Source organism: Carcharhinus amblyrhynchos, chromosome 26 (genome assembly GCF_965287045.1).
Source record: "Carcharhinus amblyrhynchos chromosome 26, sCarAmb.v2.hapA, whole genome shotgun sequence".
NCBI classification, from domain to species: domain Eukaryota; kingdom Metazoa; phylum Chordata; class Chondrichthyes; order Carcharhiniformes; family Carcharhinidae; genus Carcharhinus; species Carcharhinus amblyrhynchos.
The window spans coordinates 33,008,284-33,031,418 of NC_137349.1; the positions used below are offsets into that span (position 1 = coordinate 33,008,284).

The following is a 23,135-nucleotide window of genomic DNA, read 5'->3' on the forward strand; positions in this document are numbered from 1 at the left end:
TAATCTAGTTCAGTTGCAGAGATAAAAATGCAAGACATAACGAGAAAATCAATGCGAACCTGGTAGTTGCATATGCCCTCACTATGAAATATCACAAAATATGTCCAGCAACATGACAACTTTAAATACTGAAAAGACATATTACAGCACCAGCTGCAGGAATAACAGCTATTTATCATCTTTCAATAACCTGCATATGTGATATATTGGATTATATATCAATGTTTCAATTTTGTGCGCATATATACATGTTTATTATATATTTTACAATTTATAATCACATGAATAATTATACCTATAAACAATATACATTAATCAACACTCGCAGTCATATAAACAAAAAATATTTTACTGTAAATTGGAAAAATACAGCACTTGATTAAAAATTAATACAATATCTGAACAGTCACTCTGAAGTGTAGGAAAATGCCTGTAGCCTGAATTTTGTAATCATGGAATATCCATTAACAATGTAGAACAGAGGAGTGGAATTCTCACAGGGTTTAAGGTAAGTCAGAAAGTTCTTTGCATAACAAGAAAGCTAACTGTATTCAAAAAATGGGATCTCCTGTAATAAAGTTTATTTATTAGTGTCACAAGTAGGCTTACATTAACATTGCAATGAAGTTACTGTGAAAATCCCTGAGGCGCCACACTCCGGCACCTATTCGGCTACACTGAGGGAGAATTTATCATGGCCAATGCACCTAACCAGCAGGTCTTTCGGATTGTGGGAGGAAACTGGAGCACCCGGAGGAAACCCACGCAGACATGAGGAGAACATGCAGATTCTGCATGGACAATGACCCAAGCTGGGTATCAAACACAGGTCGCTGCCACTGTGAGGCAGCAGTGCAAACCACTGTGCCACCGTGTCACCCCATCAGGTCAAAGAAGCAAAAATCCCAGGCATCGTTTACTAAAATGAGAGTCAGTGGGGTCTTAGTGGATGTACGAGCCGAGATAGAGTCTGGTGTTTGAGAAAATAATTGACTTTTCCTAGCATTTGTGTGATCGGATCAGTGACCTCAGTACTGGAATGTGGGGGGGGGCAAACAGCTGTATCATCTGTAACCCATTCTGATAGTTTGTAGAAACCCACTGTTTGATTAAACAGCAGAAATCTACAGCATCCTCCCATTTGTTTTGAAGTTAAGAATTTCAAACCTTGAGAAAGAGCCTTGGAGAAAGACTTCCATGTGTTCCAAATTTATACAAACACCCACAAATGTAACTATTTACAAGAGCACAGGAAAATACATCAAGATATCAATAAGAATTGTTCAGTTCTTGAAACAGCTGCACTGTTGTGTGAAACCACTGCGATGGTTTAATCACTGTTGCTTCCTTCACTGTCAGAGTATGCCCCCAGAAGGCTCAAGGAGGAATTACTGGCTGCTGATGCTTTCTGTGCTTGTGTTGCACTTGCTGACTCTACTGAAGCAGGCAGCGCCACAGAATTCTGATTCTTGGCACCTGGAACATGAAAATTTAAGAGACAAAGATTTGTTAAATGACTTGTCTGAGTAACTGATCTGTCTCTCTTGATGAAAGTTTAAGTTAAGTTGATTTATTAATTGTGGGACATGGGTGTCACTGGATGGCCAGCCTTTATTGCCCTTCCCTAGTTTCCCTTGAGAAGGTGACGGAGCAACATTATGCTGGCATAGTGGTTAGCACTGCTTCCTCACAGCACCAGGGTCCCTGGTTCAATTCCTGGCTTGGGTCACTGTCTGTGCAGATTCTGCATGTTCTCCCCGTATCTGTGTGAGTTTCTTCCAGGTGCTCCGCTTTCCTCCCACACTCCAAAGATATGCGGGTTAGCTGGATTGGCCATGCTAAATTGTCCCTTAGTATGTCAAGATATGCGGGTTAGGGGTATTAGCGAGATAAACATGTGGGGTTATGGGGATGGGATGGGTCTGGATAAAATGCTCTGTTGGAGAGTGACCTGATGGGCTGAATGACCTCTTTCTGCACTGTAGGGATTCTATGGTTCTTTGAAAATCTTTGCTTTTCTTTGAATAGGGCCAGGGATTTTTCGCACTCACTTGGGAGGGAACATGCAAACTCTTTCTATCCAAAAGGTAGAACTAGCACCTCCAATGATGCAACACTAGTGTGACAGCATAGATTTGTGCTCAAGTTTCTAGAATAGGTTTTGACTCATATGAGTTAGGAATAGGTTGCCAAATCTGCTGATGACACGAAGTAGAAAATAAATTGCAGACTGGACATAAGGAGGTTACAAAGGGATATGTTACATCAGTGTCAAAGATCTGGCAAATAGATTAAAACGTGGACAAATGTGAAATTGTCCATTTTGGTAAGAATAAAAAATAGAAACAAATTGTCTAAATGGTGAGGTTGCAGAGCTCCAAGATGCAGAGGGATGTGGCTTTTCTCAGGCATGAATCATGAAAGGTTATTTTGCAGGTACAGCAAGTGACTGGGAAAGCTAATAGAATGCATCATTTATTGAGAGGGGAAATGAATATAAAAGATAGGAGACATGCTTCAGCTTTACAGGACACTGGTGAGACCACATCTGGAATATTGTGTATTGCATTGGTCACCTTCTTTAAGGAAAGATGTAAATGCAATAGAAGCAGTTCAAGGAAGGTTTACTAGACCAATACTAGGATGGATCATTTCTCATCTCAACCCAAACCGCTTCTGCACCTGGGTTTCCTGAACTTAGGTTGTTACTCTCTAATGTGCTAATATAACAGTCACCCTTCCACCTTTTCAAAGCTTCCTGTCCTTCCCAAATATAATGATCCATTATCCTATAACTAAGAGTGAAAGCTACCAACTGAGGTTACTCAGCTTATTAAACCTCACAGGCATGAAGAATGTCAGGGTTGTGCATCATAGAAGATGGGACAAGGTCCTACATGTCAGGCTGGTATAAAAGGTATAGTCTCAGGGATCTGGGTGTGGTGGCTGGACGGATACAGAAGTGGCTTGACCATAGAAGACAGAGAGTAATGGTGGAAGGATGCTTTACAGAACGGAGATCTGTAACTAGTGGTGTTCCGCAGAAATCAGTGCTGGGATCTTTGTTGTTTGTAATATATACAAATGATCTGGAGGAAAATGGGGGCGGCATGATGGCACAGTAGTTAACACTGCTGCCCCATAGTGTCAGGGACCCAGGTTCAATTCCCTGCTTGGGTCACTATGTGAAGTTTGCACATGCTCCCTGTGTTTGCGTGGGTTTCCTCTGGGTTTTCCGGTTTTTTCCCACAGTCCAAAGGTGCGCGGGTTAGGTGGATTGGCCATGCTAAATTGCCCCTTAGTGTCAGGGGGCTACGGGGATAGGGCCTGGATGGGACTGTGGTCAGTGCAGACTCAAAGGGCCGAATGGCCTCCTTCTGTACTGTAGGGATTCTATGAAACACATTTTTCAACCTCACAGACAACGGAAGGCTACTGACATCTACAGCAAGTCGGGCAGCAACTGTGGAGGGAGAAACAGAGTAAACATTTCAGGTTGACAAATGATCACTGATGTGCCCAAGAGTGCCTGGAGGAGTAAATTAACCACAGTACTTTCTTAATAAAACAGATTCAAATGATTAAAAAGCAACTAATGCAATATAACTGTGTGTCCAGTACTCACCATTGCTGGTTGGGCAATCTTTCTGATTACTGTCACCTTTGCTCAGGTTTGATGAATCTGCTTTCTTGGTTTGTGCTTTCTTCACTACTAACCCAGACAGTTGAGGATTCCCGTTGAGCTTTCCCACACTTCTCTCCCAACTCTCTGTCTTCAGTTTCTTATTCGGACGATCAGTATTCTGTAGTAGAGACAAATTAAAATCACAAAGAGGAATAAAAGAACAATGTGAAATACCACATTAACTTGCACATGGGCTGCAAAATCACCAAGTAAGAAAAAAAGCACTTTTGTTAGCAAATTGGATGCACTTCAACACACTGAGTATGTGCATAACATGAATAGGGGTGGCACAGTGGTTAGCACTGCTGTTTCATAGCGCCAGGGACCCGGGTTCGATTCCCAGCTTGGGTCACAGTCTGTGTGGAGTTCGCACATTCTCCCCGTGTCCACATGGGTTTCCTCCGGGTGCTCTGGTTCCCTCCCACAGTCTGAAAGACACGCTGGTTAGATGCACTGGCCATGCTAAATTCTCCCTCAGCGTACCCGAACAGGAGCTGGAGTGTGGCAACTGGTGGATTTTCACAATAACTTTATTACAGTGTTAATGTAAGCCTGCTTGTGCCTAATAAATAAATTATAAACTAATAAATAAAGTCATAAACTAAGTGGAGATGCCTGGTGCTGGACTGGGGTGGACAAGATGAGAGGTCATACGACAGACACCAGGTTGTAGTCCAACAGGTTTATTTGAAACCATAAGCTTTCGAAGTGCCGCTTCTTCACCTCACGAAGGAGCAGCGATCTGAACGCTTGTGATTTCAAATAAATTTTTGGACTATAACTTTATTCTCATCATGTGGATAACAGGAGTAACCCTTCTTCTATCTGCTTTCCCTTATTAATCAGGGACTTACAGGTTAGACAATTCATTCATATTCTCTCATCCTTTCAGAATTCTTTTCATTCTTTCTTGAAATATTCTCTGTTTTAGAGACACATACCCATGATTCATCATCATAAAGGCATTTTGGAACAAAAGCAAACTACTGAGGATGCTGGGAATCTGAACCACACACAGAAAATGCTGGAAAGATACAGCCAGTCAGGCAGCAGCAGTGGAGGGAGAAACAGAGTTAACATTTCAGGTTTGTCAGAATGAACACTGCCCAATGAGAAATCCCACAAACAGCAGTACGATACTGACCAAATAATCAGTTTTAGTGATGCTGCTTGGTGGACAAATAGTCGGTCCAAGACCAAAGTTTGATGAAAGACCAATCCCTGAAATATTAATCCTGTTTTTCTTGCTCTCCTCAGATACGGCCAAATCTGCTGAAAATTTCCTGCTTGTATTCGAGTCCTCTGGTACTTCGCACCTGTCACCATCCTTCACATACGTAATTTAGTGATGAACATTGGCAAGCTATTCTAACACAGCTGGGTGTAATTGTGTTCGGTATAGACTCAATGGGCCAAATGGCCCCCCTCTGTACTGCAGGGCTTCTATGATTCTAGTTTGTAGCTGAGTCATTTTAAGCAGAAAGGGTCCTGGTACCTTTGCTGTTAGTGCTGGCCTCAGCTATGGCTATGACTGGCAATGCTGGACCACAGACCACTTACAGTACAGAAGGAGGCCATTTAACCCAGCGAGCTTGCACTGACAATAATCTCGCCCGTAACCCCACGTATTGACCCTACTAACCCCCATGACACTAATGGGCAATTTAGCATGGCCGATCAACCTAACCTGCACATCTTTGGAGTGCGGGAGGAAACCGGAGCACCCGGAGGAAATCAATGCAGATACAAGGAGAATGCGCAAACTCCACAGTCAGCCCTTGCCGGAACTGAACCAGAGTCCCTGAAGCTATGAGGCAGCACTGTGCCATCCCTAGCTATTTTAATGCTTTATCCAGGTATGCATACTGCCGGTTGGGATTCCTGGGTGGCTCTCAGGAATAAAAACCATGGCCGATTGTTTTCTCTCCCTAACCAAGGAGTTCTGAGGCCAATCATAGCCAACCTGACCTCACAGCTATGGCTGAGGTCAGCACTAAACAGCAAAGACACTGGGAACCTTTCTGCTTGAACTGACTCAGCTACAAACTGGAATCATAGAATCCCTACAGTGCAGAGGGAGGCCATTCAGCCCATTGAGTCTATACTGACCACAATCCCACCCAAGCCCTACTCCCATAACCCCATACATTTAGCCTGCTAATCCCCTGACACTAGGGTCAAGTTAGCATGGCCAATCAACCTAACCTGCACATCTTTGGAATTAGAAAGACTTAATCACTCTGTGTAGTTAGAGAGCTGCCACTGTCACATGGGACAGAAAACGTTGTTTTACTTGAAACCAATATCATTTGTAGAAACAAATCTCTGGAAGTAGCTCAAGGTCACAAAGCTAGTCTCAGAGGATCACTGCCATATATGGAAAGACTGGAATAGTGATGAAACGTTGGCGACGGAGAGAAGGTGTCTTGAGAAAACTGACAGGTAACTTAGAAAAGTTGAACAATACCAAGCTGTGACAATAAGATTCAGGCGAACTGGGGAATTTAGATTGGGTGACCAAATGTTCTTCACACAGAGTGAGCAAAAAATGAAGGGACTTCTGGGTGGGGCAAAGATGAGGGCAACTGGACACTTTTCCTGGATATCTTGAGGCAAGATGGGCTGAATGGTCTTCTGGAAATGTGACAATGTATGAAGTCCAATTCCTTAATTTTCAAGCACTTGGAATGGACTCGGTATCCTACCTCATTAAGTATATCCGTGGGTTTCCGATGGACTTGGGGTTTGAGTTTACAGGGTGGTTTCTGGACTTCCTCATCAGAGTCCGAGTCTTCTATAATTCTCTTCGCATGGGCACTTTCCAGCATGGATCTGTCAGGATAGAAACAGGTGAGATGAATCCTCACAGGGAACCTATTCCTGGCAAGTGAACTCTCCACCGATATGTATGCTTGATTAGGGATGGGGGAGGAGAACAAAGGGAGGAAGAGAAGGCAGTGTCAAGAGGAAAGGAAGGATAGAAGAGGAAATGAAATTTTGACTGGATTCCAAACTTCTGGAAAACCACAAAGTAGCAACGTTTGTGGTGTAACTTTTTGCAAAGACCCCAAAGTGAGAGTTTTCAAGCTTGTTCTAAAAACTGTTCCATTTTCAGCTTCACTCAAGCACTTGTGAATAGTTTGTAGTTGTACCATAGTGAAAGCAGGGCACGTGCAAAACCTTTTTAAAAATTCATTTACAGGACGTTGGTATTACTAGCCAGACCAGTATTTATTGCCCACCCCTAGCTGCCCTTCAGAAAGTTGTGGTGAGCTGCAGTTCCAAAGGTACAGGAACGTCCCCAGTGCTGTTAGTGAGGGAATTCCAGGTTTTTGACCCAGCAACAGTGAAGGAACTGCAATATATTTCCAAGTCAGGATGGCAACTGATTTGGAGGAGAATCTTCAGGCAGTGGTGTTCCCAGGTACTTGCTACCCTTGTCCTTCTGGATGGTAGTGGTTGTGGGTTTGGAAGGTGCTGCCTAAGGAATCTTGGTAAGTTCCTACGGTGCACCTTGTAGATGATACATATGGCTGCCACTATTTGTCAGTGGTGGAAGAATTGAGTGTTTGTGGAAGTAGTAGCAATCAAGTGACCTGCTTTTTTCTGGATGGTGCCAAGCTTCTTCAGTGTTGTTGAAGCTGCACTCAAGTGGAGAGTATTTTATAGCTGGCGGACAGGCTTTGGGGAAATCAGGAGGTGAGATACTCGCAGCAAGATTCCTAGCCTTTTGACTTGTTCCTGCAGCCACAGTATTTACATGGCTTGTCCAGTTCTGTTTCTGGTCAATAGTAACACACAGGATGTTGTTGTAGGGGATTCAGTAATGCCAATGAATGTCAAGGGACAATTGTTAGATCCTCTCTTGTTGGCGATGGTCATTGCCTGGCACTTGTTTGCCTGAACCACACCGGTCATTACCACATCAGATATTGGAACAGAGGGAGCAGAACATGAAACACACACAGGGTCTGGTGCTAAATGAGTTGTGTCGATGTTACTGATATAAATTGCCACATTAAAAAAAACAAGAAAGTCATGTGCTTCATTTTGAAATAACAGGAGAAAAGGTGATTAAAAGATTCTTTGGAGGTGGAAGTTAATAATGGCTGTACTCGATTACTCTCCTCCAACTCGTGCAGGGATATCATTCCATCCCAGTACTTTTGTGGAAAACATTATGTTTGTATATAGGGAGCAAGTGTCAGGGGCTATTCCACCACAAAGTGTGGAATCCTAACTTATACATTCCAAAAAGACTGGATTGCAAATGGAAAGGAATTATTGATATTTTTCCCCCAGAATCTCTATCTCACCCCATCGGTGATGCTCCCACATCACTCTGGCTGTAACCACTGACTTCGCACAAGGCTTTCCTCAGAATCCACCTTCTTTATGCTACTTAATGCTCATACTCATTATTACTAGAAATGGGACTATTCTGCATTTTAAGAGTTTGACCTACTTCATCTCTCGCTCATCGTCCTCCTCTTGTTGTCGTTTGCGGTCCTCTTCATATTTCTGATACTCCAGTAACATACTCTCAAAGTCCACATTTGCTTGTCGCTGATTCAACTCCTTTAGTTCCTGCAGGTTTTCCAAAACCTCCATTTCCATCTTGGAATCTTTAGTCCTGTTCTCCAGAACCTTTAAAAAGGATAAAGACATAGAAGACCATGAGTGCTGGGGCCACTCAAAGCTTGCAAATACCATATTGCACAGACCAAGGTGGAGTCATCTACTCTCCCTAAACTCTGTTGATCTCTTCAAGTGCACAGATTAAGCTATTACAATTCAAGTCACTATTTAATAAGGAGAAAAGTCAGTCAAGCAGGTTCCTCGCTCTTGTATATTATCCAGTGACCTTTGCTGAATAGTATGAACTCGATAGTGAATACGTCAGCACTGTTGACTATTGATAGAGTAGTCTCCCAGCATTTTCTCTCTAGGTTCAGACATGAAGGAAGACTCTTGGATGTGCTACTGGAAGATACGTGTGGATTTTCAGAAAGGGTCAGTACCTTTAGGATTGCTGGGAAAGAATGTCTGTGCCTTCTGGCATTGGTTACAGATAGTGTAGTCGTCGCCTTGTGGTTAAGCTGATTGACTAGAAATATAAGGGGGTCACCCAGCGCAGGTTCAAATCCTGCTCACTATGTCTGGGATGGCAAGGTGGCACACTGTTGCCTCACAGCGCTAGGGACCTGTGTACGATTCCTGGTTTGTGTGGTTGCATGTTCTCCCCGTGTCTGCGTGAGTTTCCTCGGGTGCTTCGGTTTCCCCCCACAGTCCAAAGATGTGTGAGTTAGGTTGATTGGCCAGGCTCAATTACGCCTTACGGTCAGGGGGACTAGCTCATTACAGCGATAGGGCTAGGCTGGATTGTGATCGAAACAGACTCGATGGGCCAAATGGCCTCTTTCTGCACTGTAGGATTCCACGATTCTGATTAATAATCACAGGAAGAAATGGAAAGACCTCCAATGTCGAAAAAGACTTTCTGCAAAAATGACAAACTAATTAATGGGACTGGAGTACAAAGGGGTGAAATTTGTATTTGTATTGGATAACTACTTGAATAAGCTCATTTGGAGATCCAGTGCAGATACAATAGGCCAAAAGGCCTGCTTCTGTGCCGTAACAAATCTGTAATTTTGTGATATAAAGCTCGTTCTGCATTCAGTTCTGGGCACCGCAGCCCAGAAAGCACATGTTAGCTTTGGAATGCAGTGCAGATTCACTAGAATGATACTGGGGCTGGAAGGGCTACATTGGTGTGGGGAGGAACATAGGAGCAGGAGTGGACTATTCAGCCCAAAAAGCTTGCTCCATCATTCAACTACACCATGTCTGATCATCCACTCAATACTACTTTTCTATGTTATCCCCATATTCCTTGATGTCATCAGTATCTAGACATATTGATTTCTGCTCTGAATGCTAATAGATTAGACTTGTGGCTCCCCTGCATATAGACAGATCTAATTGAGGTTTTTAAGATGATTGAAGGATTTGATAGAGTGGACAGAGAAAGAAAGATAATTTTCTCTGGGGAAAGAAATAGGTGCACTTACATAGTCTTTCATTACTTCGCGATTTCCCAAAGGCTTTTACAGCCAATTAAATACTTCTGAAGTAGTCATTTTTGTAATGCAGAAGACCAGAACAAAGGGACACAAGCTTAAAATTATATCCCTGCATTTCAGAAAGAACCTTCACGACGTGTAATGGAAACCTTGAACTTTCTCCCCTCAAAAACTGTTAAGAACAACTGAAAATGAGATCGCTAGCTTTTTGCTAGACAGGGGTATTAAGAGCTACAGAACCAGGATGGGCAGATTGAGTTAAGATAGACATTGGCCGTATTCTAACTGAACAAGTTTGTGGGGTTGAATAGTCCTCTCTGGTTCCTAAAGACACTTGGCACAGGTCATATCATTGGATAAAAGCAAATTACTGTGGATGCTGGAATCGGAAATCAAAAGAAAAAATGCTGGAAAATTTCAGCAGGTCTGGCAGCATGTGTAAGGAGAGAAAAGAGCTGATGTTTTGAGTCCAGATGACCCTTTGTCAAAGCTAAAAGGCATAGCAAGTGGGAGATATTTATGCTGCAGGGTGAGGGAATGAAAGATGAGTCATAGCCACAGAAACAAGAGGAAAAGGCTGCTAATGGCCCACAGAGAGAATAAAAGGGGTAAACAGTTAAACGGCAGAGAAGCTAAAATGAGAGGATAAGCTGCCATAGATGAAGATGTTGGGAGGGGAAAAGGGATAGGGGATGTGGGAGGGGAACATATCATTGCTTTGTTCTGAACAGCGCCTTTAGCTTTCAGATAGCAAGTATTTCTAATCATGATGTTCCGACCTAACCATTTTCACATCCCATCGATACCTGCTGCCCTTAACCCTGAACAATAAAAACTTCATTATGGTGCCTGGATTGTTTCAAAATCTGCTTGAAAAATATGGAACCAAGTACTTACTTTCCAGATCTTCAAAGAGGAGCTTTAACAGCAACATTTTAATTAGGCTCTAATCCCACGGCCCCACACAGACCTAAGGCAACCTGCCTGAATCAGGAAGAGGCGGGACAAAGGAATAGAAAGATATGTTGATGAGTTTGGAGGAAGACTGATTTCAATTTCATTAGACAGAATCTGGCAAACGTAGACTGGGAGAGCAGCTACTTGCAGGTAAATCTGCATTTAGAAAATGGGACTCTCTTGAAGGTTAAATAATGAGTGTTCAGGGCCAACATGTTCCTCTAAAAGTGAAGGGAAAGGGTGGCAAATCCAGGGAGACCTCGATGTCAAGGGATATCTTGGGTTTGATTAAAAAAAAGGAACCTTATGGTAGGTATAGAGCAAGAAAACAGGGGTCCTTCAAGAGAATAGAAAGTGTAGGGAGGTGCTTAAAAAAATTAAGGGGGCAAAGAGGAGCCATGAAATATCATTGGCAGATAAGATTAAGGAGAACCCCAATGAATTTTATAAGTTTATTAAGAGCAAAACAATGGCCATGGAAAGGGTGGGGCCCATTAGAGACCAAAGGGGCAATGTGTGTGTGGAACTAGAGGACGTGGGCAAGGTCTTAAATTTATATTTTTCATCTGTGTCCATGAAGGAGAAAGACATTGTAGCTGAAGATTTCACTTGGAAGGTAAGTTGTTGAGCAGCTGAGATTAATGAGGAGGAAGTATTAGATGTTGTGGTGAGCATAAAGGTGTATGAATCCCCAGAGCCTGATGAAATGCATATCAAGCTGCTATGGGAGGCAAGGGAAGAGATTGCAGGAACCTTGGAAGAGATATTTAAATTGTCACTGGCCATCGGAAGGAAACGATTGCACTGGAAAGGGTGCAAGGAGATTCACCAGGTGTTACATGGAATGGAAAGTTTCAGCTATGAGGAGAGACTGGGTAGGCTGGGTTTGTTTACCCCGGAGCAGAGGAAGCTGAGGGAGGATCTGATAGAGGTATACAAAATGAGAGGCATTGATAGGGTAGATCTTAGGAACCTTTACCTCATGGCGGAGGTGTCAGAGCAGAGGACACAGATTTAAGGTGAGGAGTAATTGGAGTAGAGGAGATCGGAGGATGGTGAAAAATGGAACACTCTGCCTGAAGAGGGTGGTGGAGGCAGGGACTCTCGTAACATTTACAAAGCATCCGTGTGAGCACTTGAGTTGCCAAGACATGGCGGGCTACGGACCATGTGCTGGCAAATGGGATTAGTATAGACTGGCATTTGGTGATCAGCGTAGACAGGGTGGGCTGAAGGGCCTGTTTCTGCACCGTATGACACTCTGACTCTAGATCATAGTGTGGACCATTAACAGCAACATGGGCTTGCTGAGCTCAATGGACTGTCTCCATGCTGTAAGTAGTTATACCTTCATTGGGTTGTTCAGCTCTTCATCCTCCCGCTCTTTCTGCATTTGTTTCTCCTGCTCCTCCAGCAGCTTCTCCGCTTGAAAGTTGCGTGTCGCGCCGTGTTCCATCACATAGTCTGTGTTCTCAGGGTCAGTCTACAAGGTCAGACACATGGCAGCAATGAATTAAATGGACACACGTCAAACCAAATACATTCTCCTCCTGGTCCAAACAGGAGGAGGATCCTGCAACAAGCTTAGTTTGGCACCTGTTCGGGTACACTGAGGGATAATTTAGCACGGCCACTGCACCTAACCAGCCCATCTTTCAGACTGTGGAAGGAAACCGGAACACCCGGAGGAAACCGGGAGAACGTGCAGACTTTGTGCAGACAGTGACCCAAGCCAGAGATTGAACCCGGGTCCTCGTTCTCCCTCTCTCTCTCTCGCGCCCACCCCCTGTGGCATTACGAGTGTCCTAAAGGAACTCAGATTGAACCTGCAGCATCTCTCTCCTGTGACACTGGGTATTGTGATGAAAATGGCACCAAACACTGGGCTGAAATAAAAATAACTCACCAGCACAACCTCAACTCTACAAAGTCACAGTCAGTCTGGTACATTTAAAGACACCAAAATAAACTGCAGTTTTCGGACTCAATTTTACGTGAAGTCAATTATCTGCATTTAGCTTAATAACTGGTGAGTTAAACTGATGGCTAAACACATTTTACAAGCTGAGTTTCAGGAGGATTACCAAGCTATAATAACTGATCATTACTGGCTGCTTAGAAAACAATGTTCTTTCAGGCTCCAATTATATGAGCTAATGTGACTTGCCTAGTGGTGAGAAAGGACCACTCCATCAGATCCTCCTTACACTTCCGTGTGTTAGCCCCGACATATGTTGCCACTAAGGTGGCTGTGGTGGGAAAGAGGCTATTATTCACCTCCTGAAAACAAATGAGGTGGTTTTTGACAAGGTTCATCTTGAGCAGCTCCCTGGCACAGGGCTCTGTATTCTATGAGCTGATCCCAGGCTCGTACACTGAGCGAAATATCAACTGCATGGTTAGCACCTGGGTTCAATTCCTGGCTTGAGTCACTGTGGGTGTATGAAAGACGTGCTGGTTAGGCACATTGACCCAAACAGGCACCGAAGTGTGGCTACTAAGAGAATTTCACAGTAGCTTCATTGCAGTGCAATGTAAGCCTTACTTGTGACTAATAAATAAACTTTAACTATGGTGAGAGGACCATTGGATCGGTGAAAGGTGCACTTTCGGTCAGCTCGAAACTTACTAGTCTTCTTGGGGAATGAGTTGGCCTTGACCAAATGTTGCAGATTCATACATTCCAAAGTCCAGGACTGCATGCTGAGGGATGCACTAAAGCTTGGGGCAGCCAACACAGAGGCACACTGGGGAAAGTTCATTTATTTGTGTCACAAACAGACTTACATTAACACTGCAATGAAGATACTGTGAAAATCCCCTGTGAAAGGTTGCTGTCTAAAAGTCTTCAGCCATAGAACACTGAGGAGCTAGCTGGAAATGGGCTGTTTAAGTGACATGGAATGCATATTGCAAATATCAAAGTATTGCAATTGTATTGAGGCACCTCTGAGTGGAACATGTTGCATGGAAAATAATTAAATTTGCCTGCACTTTCTGTAATATTCAATTTGAAATGTTTTATAATGCGCTTTTACAAATTTGTATGAATAAAATATAATTTCGGAATGAAAAAAGAGTAATTGACATTTTTTGTTGATCTATGTTGTCCTCATCAAGCAGCCAGTTCAAGTAAAGTACTATCTCAACAGAATGGGGTGCCCTTTACAATATCTCATTAATCACTCCAGTTTAGTTAAGGATATTGGCTAAAACTTCCTATAATCTTCTCCAATAATGTGTCTTAGGCATTAACTCAGCCTAGCGCACATGTGCAATATTTGCCACCTTCTGCAGTCAGCCACCCATTTCCAGTCTCTCTAGGTAAATGCACCATCCAGTGGGGTCCTGAACTAACCCTCTGTTAAATTGCACAATTACTGCATAGCCAGGGAGCAGATCAGATGCTGCAACTGGCCATGTCACTTTGTGAAGAACAAAACCAGCCAGGTTTTCCTGCTGCAGGATTAGAGTCGACTGTGAAAGACATCCTTAGTTAAAATACACTGAGGAACACCATCACCTCGGCTCATGTGAAGCAGTGCCATCTTATGATAGATAATATGCCTGTGCAAACATACCCCAGCTAAAATAGAGGGATTGAATTTCGGAGCCATGATGTCATGTTGCAACTGTACAAAACTCTGGTGCGGCCGCACTTGGAGTGTTGCGTACAGTTCTGGTCGCCGCATTATAAGAAAGATGTGGAGGCGTTGGAAAGGGTGCAGAGGAGGTTTACCAGGATGTTGCCTGGTATGGTGGGAAGGTCTTATGAGGAAAGGCTGAGGGACTTGAAGTTATTTTCATTGGCGAGAAGAAGGTTACGAGGTGACCTGATTGAGGCATACAAGATGATCAAAGGATTGGATAGGGTGGACAGTGAGAGCCTTTTACCTCGGATGGTGATGGCTAACACAAGGGGACATAGCTTTAAATTAAGGGGTGGTAATTATAGGACGGATGTCAGAGGTAGGTTCTTTACTCAGAGGGTAGTAAGGGTCTGGTCAGTGGATAGGCATATGGATAACATTGGAATAGTTTAGGTTAGAGGGTCATTAGATTGGTTCCACTGATCGGCGCAACATCGAGGGCCGAAGGGCCTGTACTGCGCTGTAATGTTCTATGTTCTATATAAAATCAATGCCATCAGGCGAAGGGGCGGTAGAGAGGTGATAATATGACGTAATATTCACTGTAATACTGCAGAAAGTTACATTTCTAACTTTCCTGGCTGAAGTGATCATATAGACATAACCCAGGGGTGGGAACTATACACAAATGAATCATGGAATGCAGACATATTTACTTTAAATGTGATTTCAGCCAGACACCTGGTACACTTGATGTAGAAGCGGAAGATGGGCAGACCCAGGTAGACTTCATTCTGCACAGTTTCCTTACGTGCGTTGAACTTCTTGCCTTTGTATATGTATTCTCCACATGTCTTACACCTGGCACAACAGAAAAACACATGAAAATGAAAAACAAGAAAAGATTCACTGGTTTATGTAGTTGGTTCCATGCATCACAATATAGACACTCGTTTTCCACCAGCAACATGTCACCTGCTGTATTTTAAAAAGTTATTTGTTCCTGGGACATGGGCGTTGCTGGCTAGGCCAACATTTATTGCCCATCCTTAATTGCCCCAAGAAGATGGTGGTGAGCCATTTGTTTGAACCTCTGCAGTCCATGTGGTATAGGTACACCCACAACGCTGTTAGGAAGGGATTTCCAAGTCAGGATGGCATGTGGCTTGGAGGAGAACTTGCAGAACAGGTACTTGAGCATGGCGACAAGGGGATTTTCAAAGCAACTTCATTGTAGCGTTAATGTAAGCCCACTTGTGACACTAATAAATAAACTTAAAAAACGGTTTGGTGTCCCCATGTGTCTGCTGTACGGAAAGCAAAGGAGCGGACCACACAAGTCAGTTTGGGAATTAAAAAGCTGAAAATTTCTCTCTCCAGCCTCTGTAGGTGATCAAAACTATTCCCAAGAACATGTTGGCCCCAATTTACGTTACACCATTCCTAAATCTGGCACATGGTGATCTTCTCCCTAACTACAAATAGGTCCAGCTTTGTCTTAAAAGGAATACAGTGAGTCAGCATTCACGACACAAGTTGCCAATCTGTCCCACAGTTCCATTTCTCACTCGGAATAAAACTTACCAAACCTGGTTTTGCCTTTCCATAACTTGTAAGCTTGACTCCAGTTTCCCCAAACAAATTGCACTTGAAACAACCAGTCCACTTAAACACACTTGTATCACTTCATTGTTTTACAAACTTCATCAAATCACCCCAGTCATCATTTTTTACAACACAAACAGTTGTTGTGAAAAGTTATTCTGTTGCATTTAATCGATCAAATATCAGCAGAAATATTTTTAACCCTTTAGACTTCAAAGAGTGGAGGCAATCATCACCTCCAAGCAATCTTGTCAAACGGCTGCAGTCTTTGATATTGTACTCAGAAGACATCCGGAGCTTGACCCTGGCATTTCAATCATGTTGGCTGGTCAGAGTATCGTATACTAATCCTTGAATTATAGGGAAAAAGCAACTGTTGGAAGTCTTTTTATCCGAATTGCAGCTAATGCTTCGTGGTGTGATCCCTATTCTAGAAAGGTCAGGCCCCGAGAGATAGTGAAAAACAAGTTCCTTTGCAAACTACAATTAAATAGGCACGAAAGCCATTAATTGTGACAGTTATATCATGTTTATTGGCAAAGTGCATTGTCAGCTGTGATGCAAGCAAATGTACCAGATACCCCACATCAGCAAGACGCTATCAATAGGTGAGATGAATGACGATACAAATCTTTTTTTTTGTGTTGGTTTTGGGAAGAATGTTGGCCAGGATACTGGGCTTATCTGCAAACAATGCCAAGAATTATTCATTGACCTGTGTAGCTACAAAACATGGTGGTGGACCCATGAATCCATTCTGATTCAGATCATAATCTGTGGATTATGTAGTTAGAATTACAATGTGTAATTCTCTTTAGTATTGCGATACTTTGAAAAAAGCTTTGCTCCAACAGATTCCATCTTGTCTTTATGAAAGATGGAATATACAAGGGGTGTATATTTGACACTAGAATAAAAAGTAGGGGGTGGGAGGGGAAGATCAGTCAGTTTTTGTATATGTTGTCATCAAGCCCAGGTTGGCTGGTCAGTCAACTCAGCCTTGTGATGTGTTAAGGTTGTCAGGGGAAGCACCATTGTTCTTATTGATGGTTCAAATATTAGTAAGTTTTACTTTCAACAGCTAATTGAGTGCACAATGTCAGCTTAAAGTGGATGCAAATATTACTGTCAATTGATATGGTACATTATCACGCTCCTTTGTTAGGTTTTTGTATTGATTTAAGGACACATGTACATGCTGTTCAGACAATTGCTTCCAACAGGAAGGCACTTACAGCTGCATTTGCTCCAACATAAAACCAGCTGAAAAGCACCCACTCAAGAAGTAGTGGTTAGGATATAGCAAGCTTCAGATTGAAATGAGGGAAAGAAAGGCTAAGGGGCATGAAGACTTCCACAGCTTTGAAATAACGGGAAATAAAAGCATTGACATATCACCTTGTTGCATCTCTGTGACACCTCTGAAAGTATTGAACTACTTTGAAGCTCAGTGACTGTTATGTCACTGAATAAATAACAAACAAAAGAAAGAACTGGGTCATGGAGTTGAGAAACTAAAAACCAGGCAAGGGAGAGACCAGACACCCAGATAAAGCCTCTCCTTAGACAGAGAAAGAGAGAGAGAGAGAAAGGGAGGGAATTTAAAGCAAATCTGGTAACAATCATAAGCTACTAGAACAGAATGTGGGTTACAATATCTGCAAACTACTGTAGATGTTACATCAGGCAATCGCGTCTGAATTTTAATAATAAACTCCACTTTGGATTATTCGATTCTTCCATAAATTTGAGTTACAAACAGATGCTTTGGAATTACAAAATGAGTTCAATACTGATCAACAGGTGAAATATTGAAGAGTTGCTGCACCTACCTCATGTTGAAAGGAGCCATTAATCTGACCACATACTGTCGATCTTTGGGAAGTTTGAGTTTTGGAATCTTTGACGGATCAAAGTCCGGTGGGTAATATTTCTGGTGGACAGAAAAGAAACACAGTAAATAGGGACTATTTCAGAAGTGAAACAGTTTCTTGATGTTTTCAGATACTGAACAAGATGATGGATGCTGGAACCTAACAACAGCTTCTAGCATTTGGTTTAGATACAGACCAAATCCCTCCACTCTGTCCAAACCTCAGGACACCACTGCAGCAGCATTACCTTTTATCATTTCCAGCCTTTAGCCTGTTGATTGACTCTTCTGATGAGTACTAAATTAATAACAGTTTTGTACATTCAATCAATATGTATTAGGAATTGGACCTGAGGCTGCTTAAACTCATTTTACACAGAGCTCTTCCAGCCAGAAGATGTTTATTGGTTTGGAGCAGATTTGAGTTCAGAATCAGAGGTGAAATAACCGTATATAACTCAGAAGACCAGCTCATTTGCCCTGTATGTGAATTTTGACCCTTGATCATTCACTCAAGAATAACAAAATTGGTAAAGCTAATCCAGTTCAGTGGGTGCAGATTACCATGAATACAAACAGATCTTGTCATTAGTTTGAAATACCTTCTCAGGGACATCCCCAGTATGAGCCAAACAGGCCAGTGGGTCTTAGTACCGAACACCAATATGCATCGAGTTATCAACTGGATCTTCAGCACGGTACCTCAGCAACCTTGACATGCGTGGGAGGCAGAAAAATTCTCTTGACTGCATTAGACAAACATTTTGCAGATTTCTCCAGACTTACTGGACGTGAAGGGGCATCACTTATAACTGTAAGGTGAATCTTTGAAGTTCTCCATCCTACAAGGTTGGACACTCAGTCGTCGAGTATATTCAAGAAGGATAGATTTTGGGGCATGGAGAGAATCACGGAGTTTGGGGATAGGGTAGCAAAGTGGAGCTGATGTAGATGATCAGTCATGACTTTCCAGATTAGAGGGACAGACAGACACAGGGATTGAATGGCCTATTCCTGAAGGTTTTGTTTTTATTGGCGATCTTTAGCATTTTGTGCTTTTTTAAACTATTGCATTCAGCACTTATAGCTGAAGATTGTTGCAAATGCTTCAGCCTCGTCTTTTGTGCTGGGCTCCCCCAAATTTGAGGTTGGTGATATTGCTCCAGTGAGTATTTAACCGCCATTCAGGACTCAATGCAGCAGGACTGTAGAATTTTGATCTGATTCGTTGATTGCTTAGCTTTGTCCAAAGGTGTGCAGGTTAGGTGGATTGGCCATGCTAAACAGCCACTTAGTGTCCCAGAATTTGCAGATTAGGTGGATTAGCCATGGTAAATGTATGAGGTTACAGAGATAGGGCAGAAGGAGAAGGCCTATGTAAGATACTCTGTCAGAGAGTTGGTGCCGACTCAACGGGCTGAATGGCCTCTTCTGCACTGTAGGGAGTCTATAAATATTCTCTTTTACGCTGCTTCCACTGTTTTGCATGTAAGTAGTCCTATGTTGCAGCTTCACCAGGTTGAAACCTTGTTTGTTAGGTATGCCTGGGTGCTGCTCATGGCATGTCCCCCTGTGTTCTTCACTAAATCAGGGTTAATCCCTGGCTTGATGGTAACTGTACACTGGGCCCTATGATTTCAGATTTTGGCTGAATACAATTCTGCTACTCCTGACGGTCCACAGTGCTGCATGGATATCCAGTTTTACACTGCTCCTTTTGTACTGAATCTACCTCACTTAGCACAGTGCAGTGCCACACAACAAGACAGAGGCTATCCTCAGTGTGAAGGCAGGACTTTGGTCTCAAGGATGAAGGAGGCTTATCGTTATTTGAGTGCAATGCCTGCATTTCTAGAACAAGCACTTACAGAAACATCAAACCCCAAGTTAAAGTCCAACAGGTTTATTTGGAATCACGAATTTTCAGAATTTCGCTCCTTCGTCAGGTGACTCACCTGAGGAAGGAGCAGCACTCCAAAAGCTTGTGATTCCAGAAAAATCTGTTGGATCTTAACCTAGTGTTCAGCGACTTCTCCAGTCCAACGCTGGCATCTCCACATCACAAAAACACAAACCTCACTGGAGATTGCAAGTATCTTCCATTAAAAATTATCAGCATTCAGAGTATTTAATATGCTCAATGAAGCACTTCTGTAACATTAGAATTGAGATTAGACCACAGCAAGGTAAATATAAACAAATGAGATGAATGATCATTCACTCTGTTTCAAGCAGTGATTCGGGGAGTATGAGTGACCAAGTATCCAGACAAAACTCTTATGATTTCTTTCAGGAAAGCTAATTGGAGCTTGAAAGGGGCCTCAGTTATAAAGGCATGCTCATTTGCTAAAGTCTCTGCTTAGAGAAAGAGGAACGAGGCTGGTAACAATGCCAGGGTGCTGGGACAGGTTGTGGCACACTGTATCTGGGAGCCAATGGAGATATTACATCAAGCAATTGGCCCGAATGTTAAACAAGCTGAAATTTGACACTCAAATCTTGCACTGAGCCTTACATTATCACACACTGAAACAGAGTGTTACTTAAGCTAAAGTCACCTCAGGGCCAAACTGACCCTGGGCGACACTGATCCCCAAGAGCCACTCAAGAACAGCCGTGAAGAAGGCCTATAGTGTGTTAGAGTTTATTAACAGGAGCTTTGAGTTTAAGAGCCATGGGGTTATGCTGCACCAGTACAGGACCTTGGTGAGACCACATCTGGAATATTGTGTGCAGTTCTGGTCACCTCACTATAAGAAGGATGTGGACATACTGGAGAGAGTGCAGAGGAGATTTACCAGGATGCTGCCTGGTTTGGAGGGTAGGTCTTATGAGGAAAGGTTTAGAGCGGAGGAAGATGAGAGGCGACCTAATAGAGGTTTATAAGATGATAAGGGGGTTAGAAAGAGTGGATGTTCAGAGACTATTACCTTGGGTGGATGTAGCTGTTACTAGGGGGCATAACTATAAGGTTCATGGTGGGAGATTTGGAGGGATGTCTGAGGTAGGTTCTTTACTCAGAGAGTGGTTGGGGTATGGAATAGACTGTCTGCTGTGATAGTGGAGTCGGACCCTTTAGGAACTTTCAAGCAGTTATTGGATAGACACATAGAGCAAACCAGAATGATAGGGAGTGGGATAGCTTGATCTTGGTTTCGGAGAAAGCCTGGCACAACACTGAGGGCGAAGGGCTTGTACCGTTCTATGTTCTTAGCCAAACTGACCCCTGTGTGGCCAAACTGACCATGGGCCACACTGATCCCCAGGAGCCAAACTGACCATGGGCCACACTGATCCCCAGGAGTCAAACTGACCCCTGTGTGGCCAAACTGACCATGGGCCACACTGACCCCTGTGTGGCCAAACTGACCATGGGCCACACTGACCCCTGTGTGGCCAAACTGACCATGGGCCACACTGACCCCCAGGAGTCAAACTGACCATGGGCCACACTGATCCCTAGGAGTCAAACTGACCCGTGTGGCCAAACTGACCATGGGCCACACTGATCCCCAGGAGTCAAACTGACCCGTGTGGCCAAACTGACCATGGGCCACACTGATCCCCAGGAGTCAAACTGACCCGTGTGGCCAAACTGACCATGGGCCACACTGACCCCTGTGTGGCCAAACTGACCATGGGCCACACTGACCCCTGTGTGGCCAAACTGACCATGGGCCACACTGATCCCCAGGAGTCAAACTGACCCACCCCCACCCAAGCTGCTCAGGGTCGGTCCTCAGCCTCAGGCGGGGGTACCGAGCCCGGGATGCCCAGTCGGGGGAGATGAAGCGGTCACTTTATACCCGGGACTGCGACTCCCTCTCCCTATATGTGTGTATTTATATATAATTTCTCGCTCACATTCAACACTTTCCGCTCCGACATCTTCCCGTCGTTCCGGCTCCTCTTCGCCTAAATCCCGCCTCCGCCCCGCTCCAATTGGACCATCGCCCCGGATTCTCTGCTTCCCATTGGCTGCAGCTCGCGTCAATCACCGCAGTGACGGAAGCCACTCTGATAAACGGTCCGGCTGGAGAGCTGGGGGCAGCATTTCCGGTTCCGGCCTCTGTTGGTTCTGGGCAGGAGACTGGGGCGCTAAAATGCTGCAGATGCTGCAAACCTGAAATAAAAAAAAACTCAAAAGTGCTGGGAGTGCTCAGCAGGTCTGGCCCCCTGCACGGGGAGAGTCAACACAAAAAGTTACCTCTGGATTTCTCTCCCTCGCTGCCAACTCCGCTGAGCAGAAACATCAGCCTCGATATCCACCCCCTCACAAATACCAGGCGATGGCAGAGGCGAAAATGCCACTTGCTGTATTTTACTAGCCTCCAGCTGGCAGGAACAAATACGGGAGGGTCAGTAAAGAGATGGGAGTTGCTCCTGTCCAGTTCCCCACACATTCCTGGCCCGGTGGCGTAGTAATTAGCACTGCTGCCTCACAGCACCAGGGACCCAGGTTCGAGTCTGCATGTTCTCCCCATATCTGCATGAGTTTCCTCCGGGTGCTTTGAAGGAAGTGCTGGTTAGGTGGATTGGCCATGCTAAATTCTCCCTCAGTGTACCCGAACAGGCGCTGGAGTGTGGTGACTAGAGGATTTTCACAGTAACTTCATTGCAGTGTTAATGTAAGAGTTCCTGTGACACTAATAAATAAATTCAAAAAAATTCCCCGCTGCTGGAGCAGTTACCCAGTAGCGGGCTGGGGACTGGCTGCCAATTTGCATAACTAAGATCCCTATTAGAAACCTTTTATGTCACTTTTGCCAACATTTTGCCAACATGCCACCAACTTAATGGCTGCAACCAGGATGACCGACTATCTGTTATTCTGTACCCTCTCCTCCCCATGTACTCTAAGAACAATATGCTTTATCTGTACAGCACGCAAAAAGCAATAAGTTTCACTGTATCCCAGTATATCTGACAATAATAAATCAAATAGTTTACATTATTGCCCATTAATTGAGCCCACTGTCCTTTGGCCCAAGTGGCATGCATCTGGGATAATGTTTTCATTGTAATTTTGCCTTTAAATCTTATGTATATTTAATAACTGCTTTCCTCCCATTTTTGACCTCACTCAGCTTTGTCACCAACCCCTTCCTCACACTGCCACCTCCTGTCCCCATCCCACTCCTTATTGCCCACTGGCACACCCAACTCCATGTCAGAGTGTCTCTTATTTTTTTCCTCAGTGTTTGGGTCACCTTGGCTCTGCGCTCAACCCTGAAACACCTAGGTAAAATGGATACCTATGTCAGACTCCTTTTTATTGACTACAGCTCAGCCTTCAACACTATCATTCCCACGAAACTCATCTCCAAACTCCGTGGCCT

General features: G+C 43.8%; 1 protein-coding gene across 1 annotated transcript; it reads right to left on the reverse strand.

The window, feature by feature from the left end:
* Window positions 1–333: 333 nt before the first annotated feature.
* yju2 (YJU2 splicing factor homolog) lies at window positions 334–21,732 on the reverse strand. The gene is made up of 8 exons (XM_080213013.1): window positions 21,661–21,732; window positions 17,756–17,856; window positions 15,035–15,179; window positions 12,077–12,211; window positions 8,151–8,332; window positions 6,391–6,517; window positions 3,626–3,803; window positions 334–1,476 (listed from the first exon to the last, which is right to left on the reverse strand). The coding sequence occupies exons 1-8, from the start codon at window positions 21,682–21,684 to the stop codon at window positions 1,331–1,333; spliced, it is 1,038 nt and encodes a 345-aa protein (XP_080069139.1). The 5' UTR covers window positions 21,685–21,732; the 3' UTR covers window positions 334–1,330.
* Window positions 21,733–23,135: the final 1,403 nt, after the last annotated feature.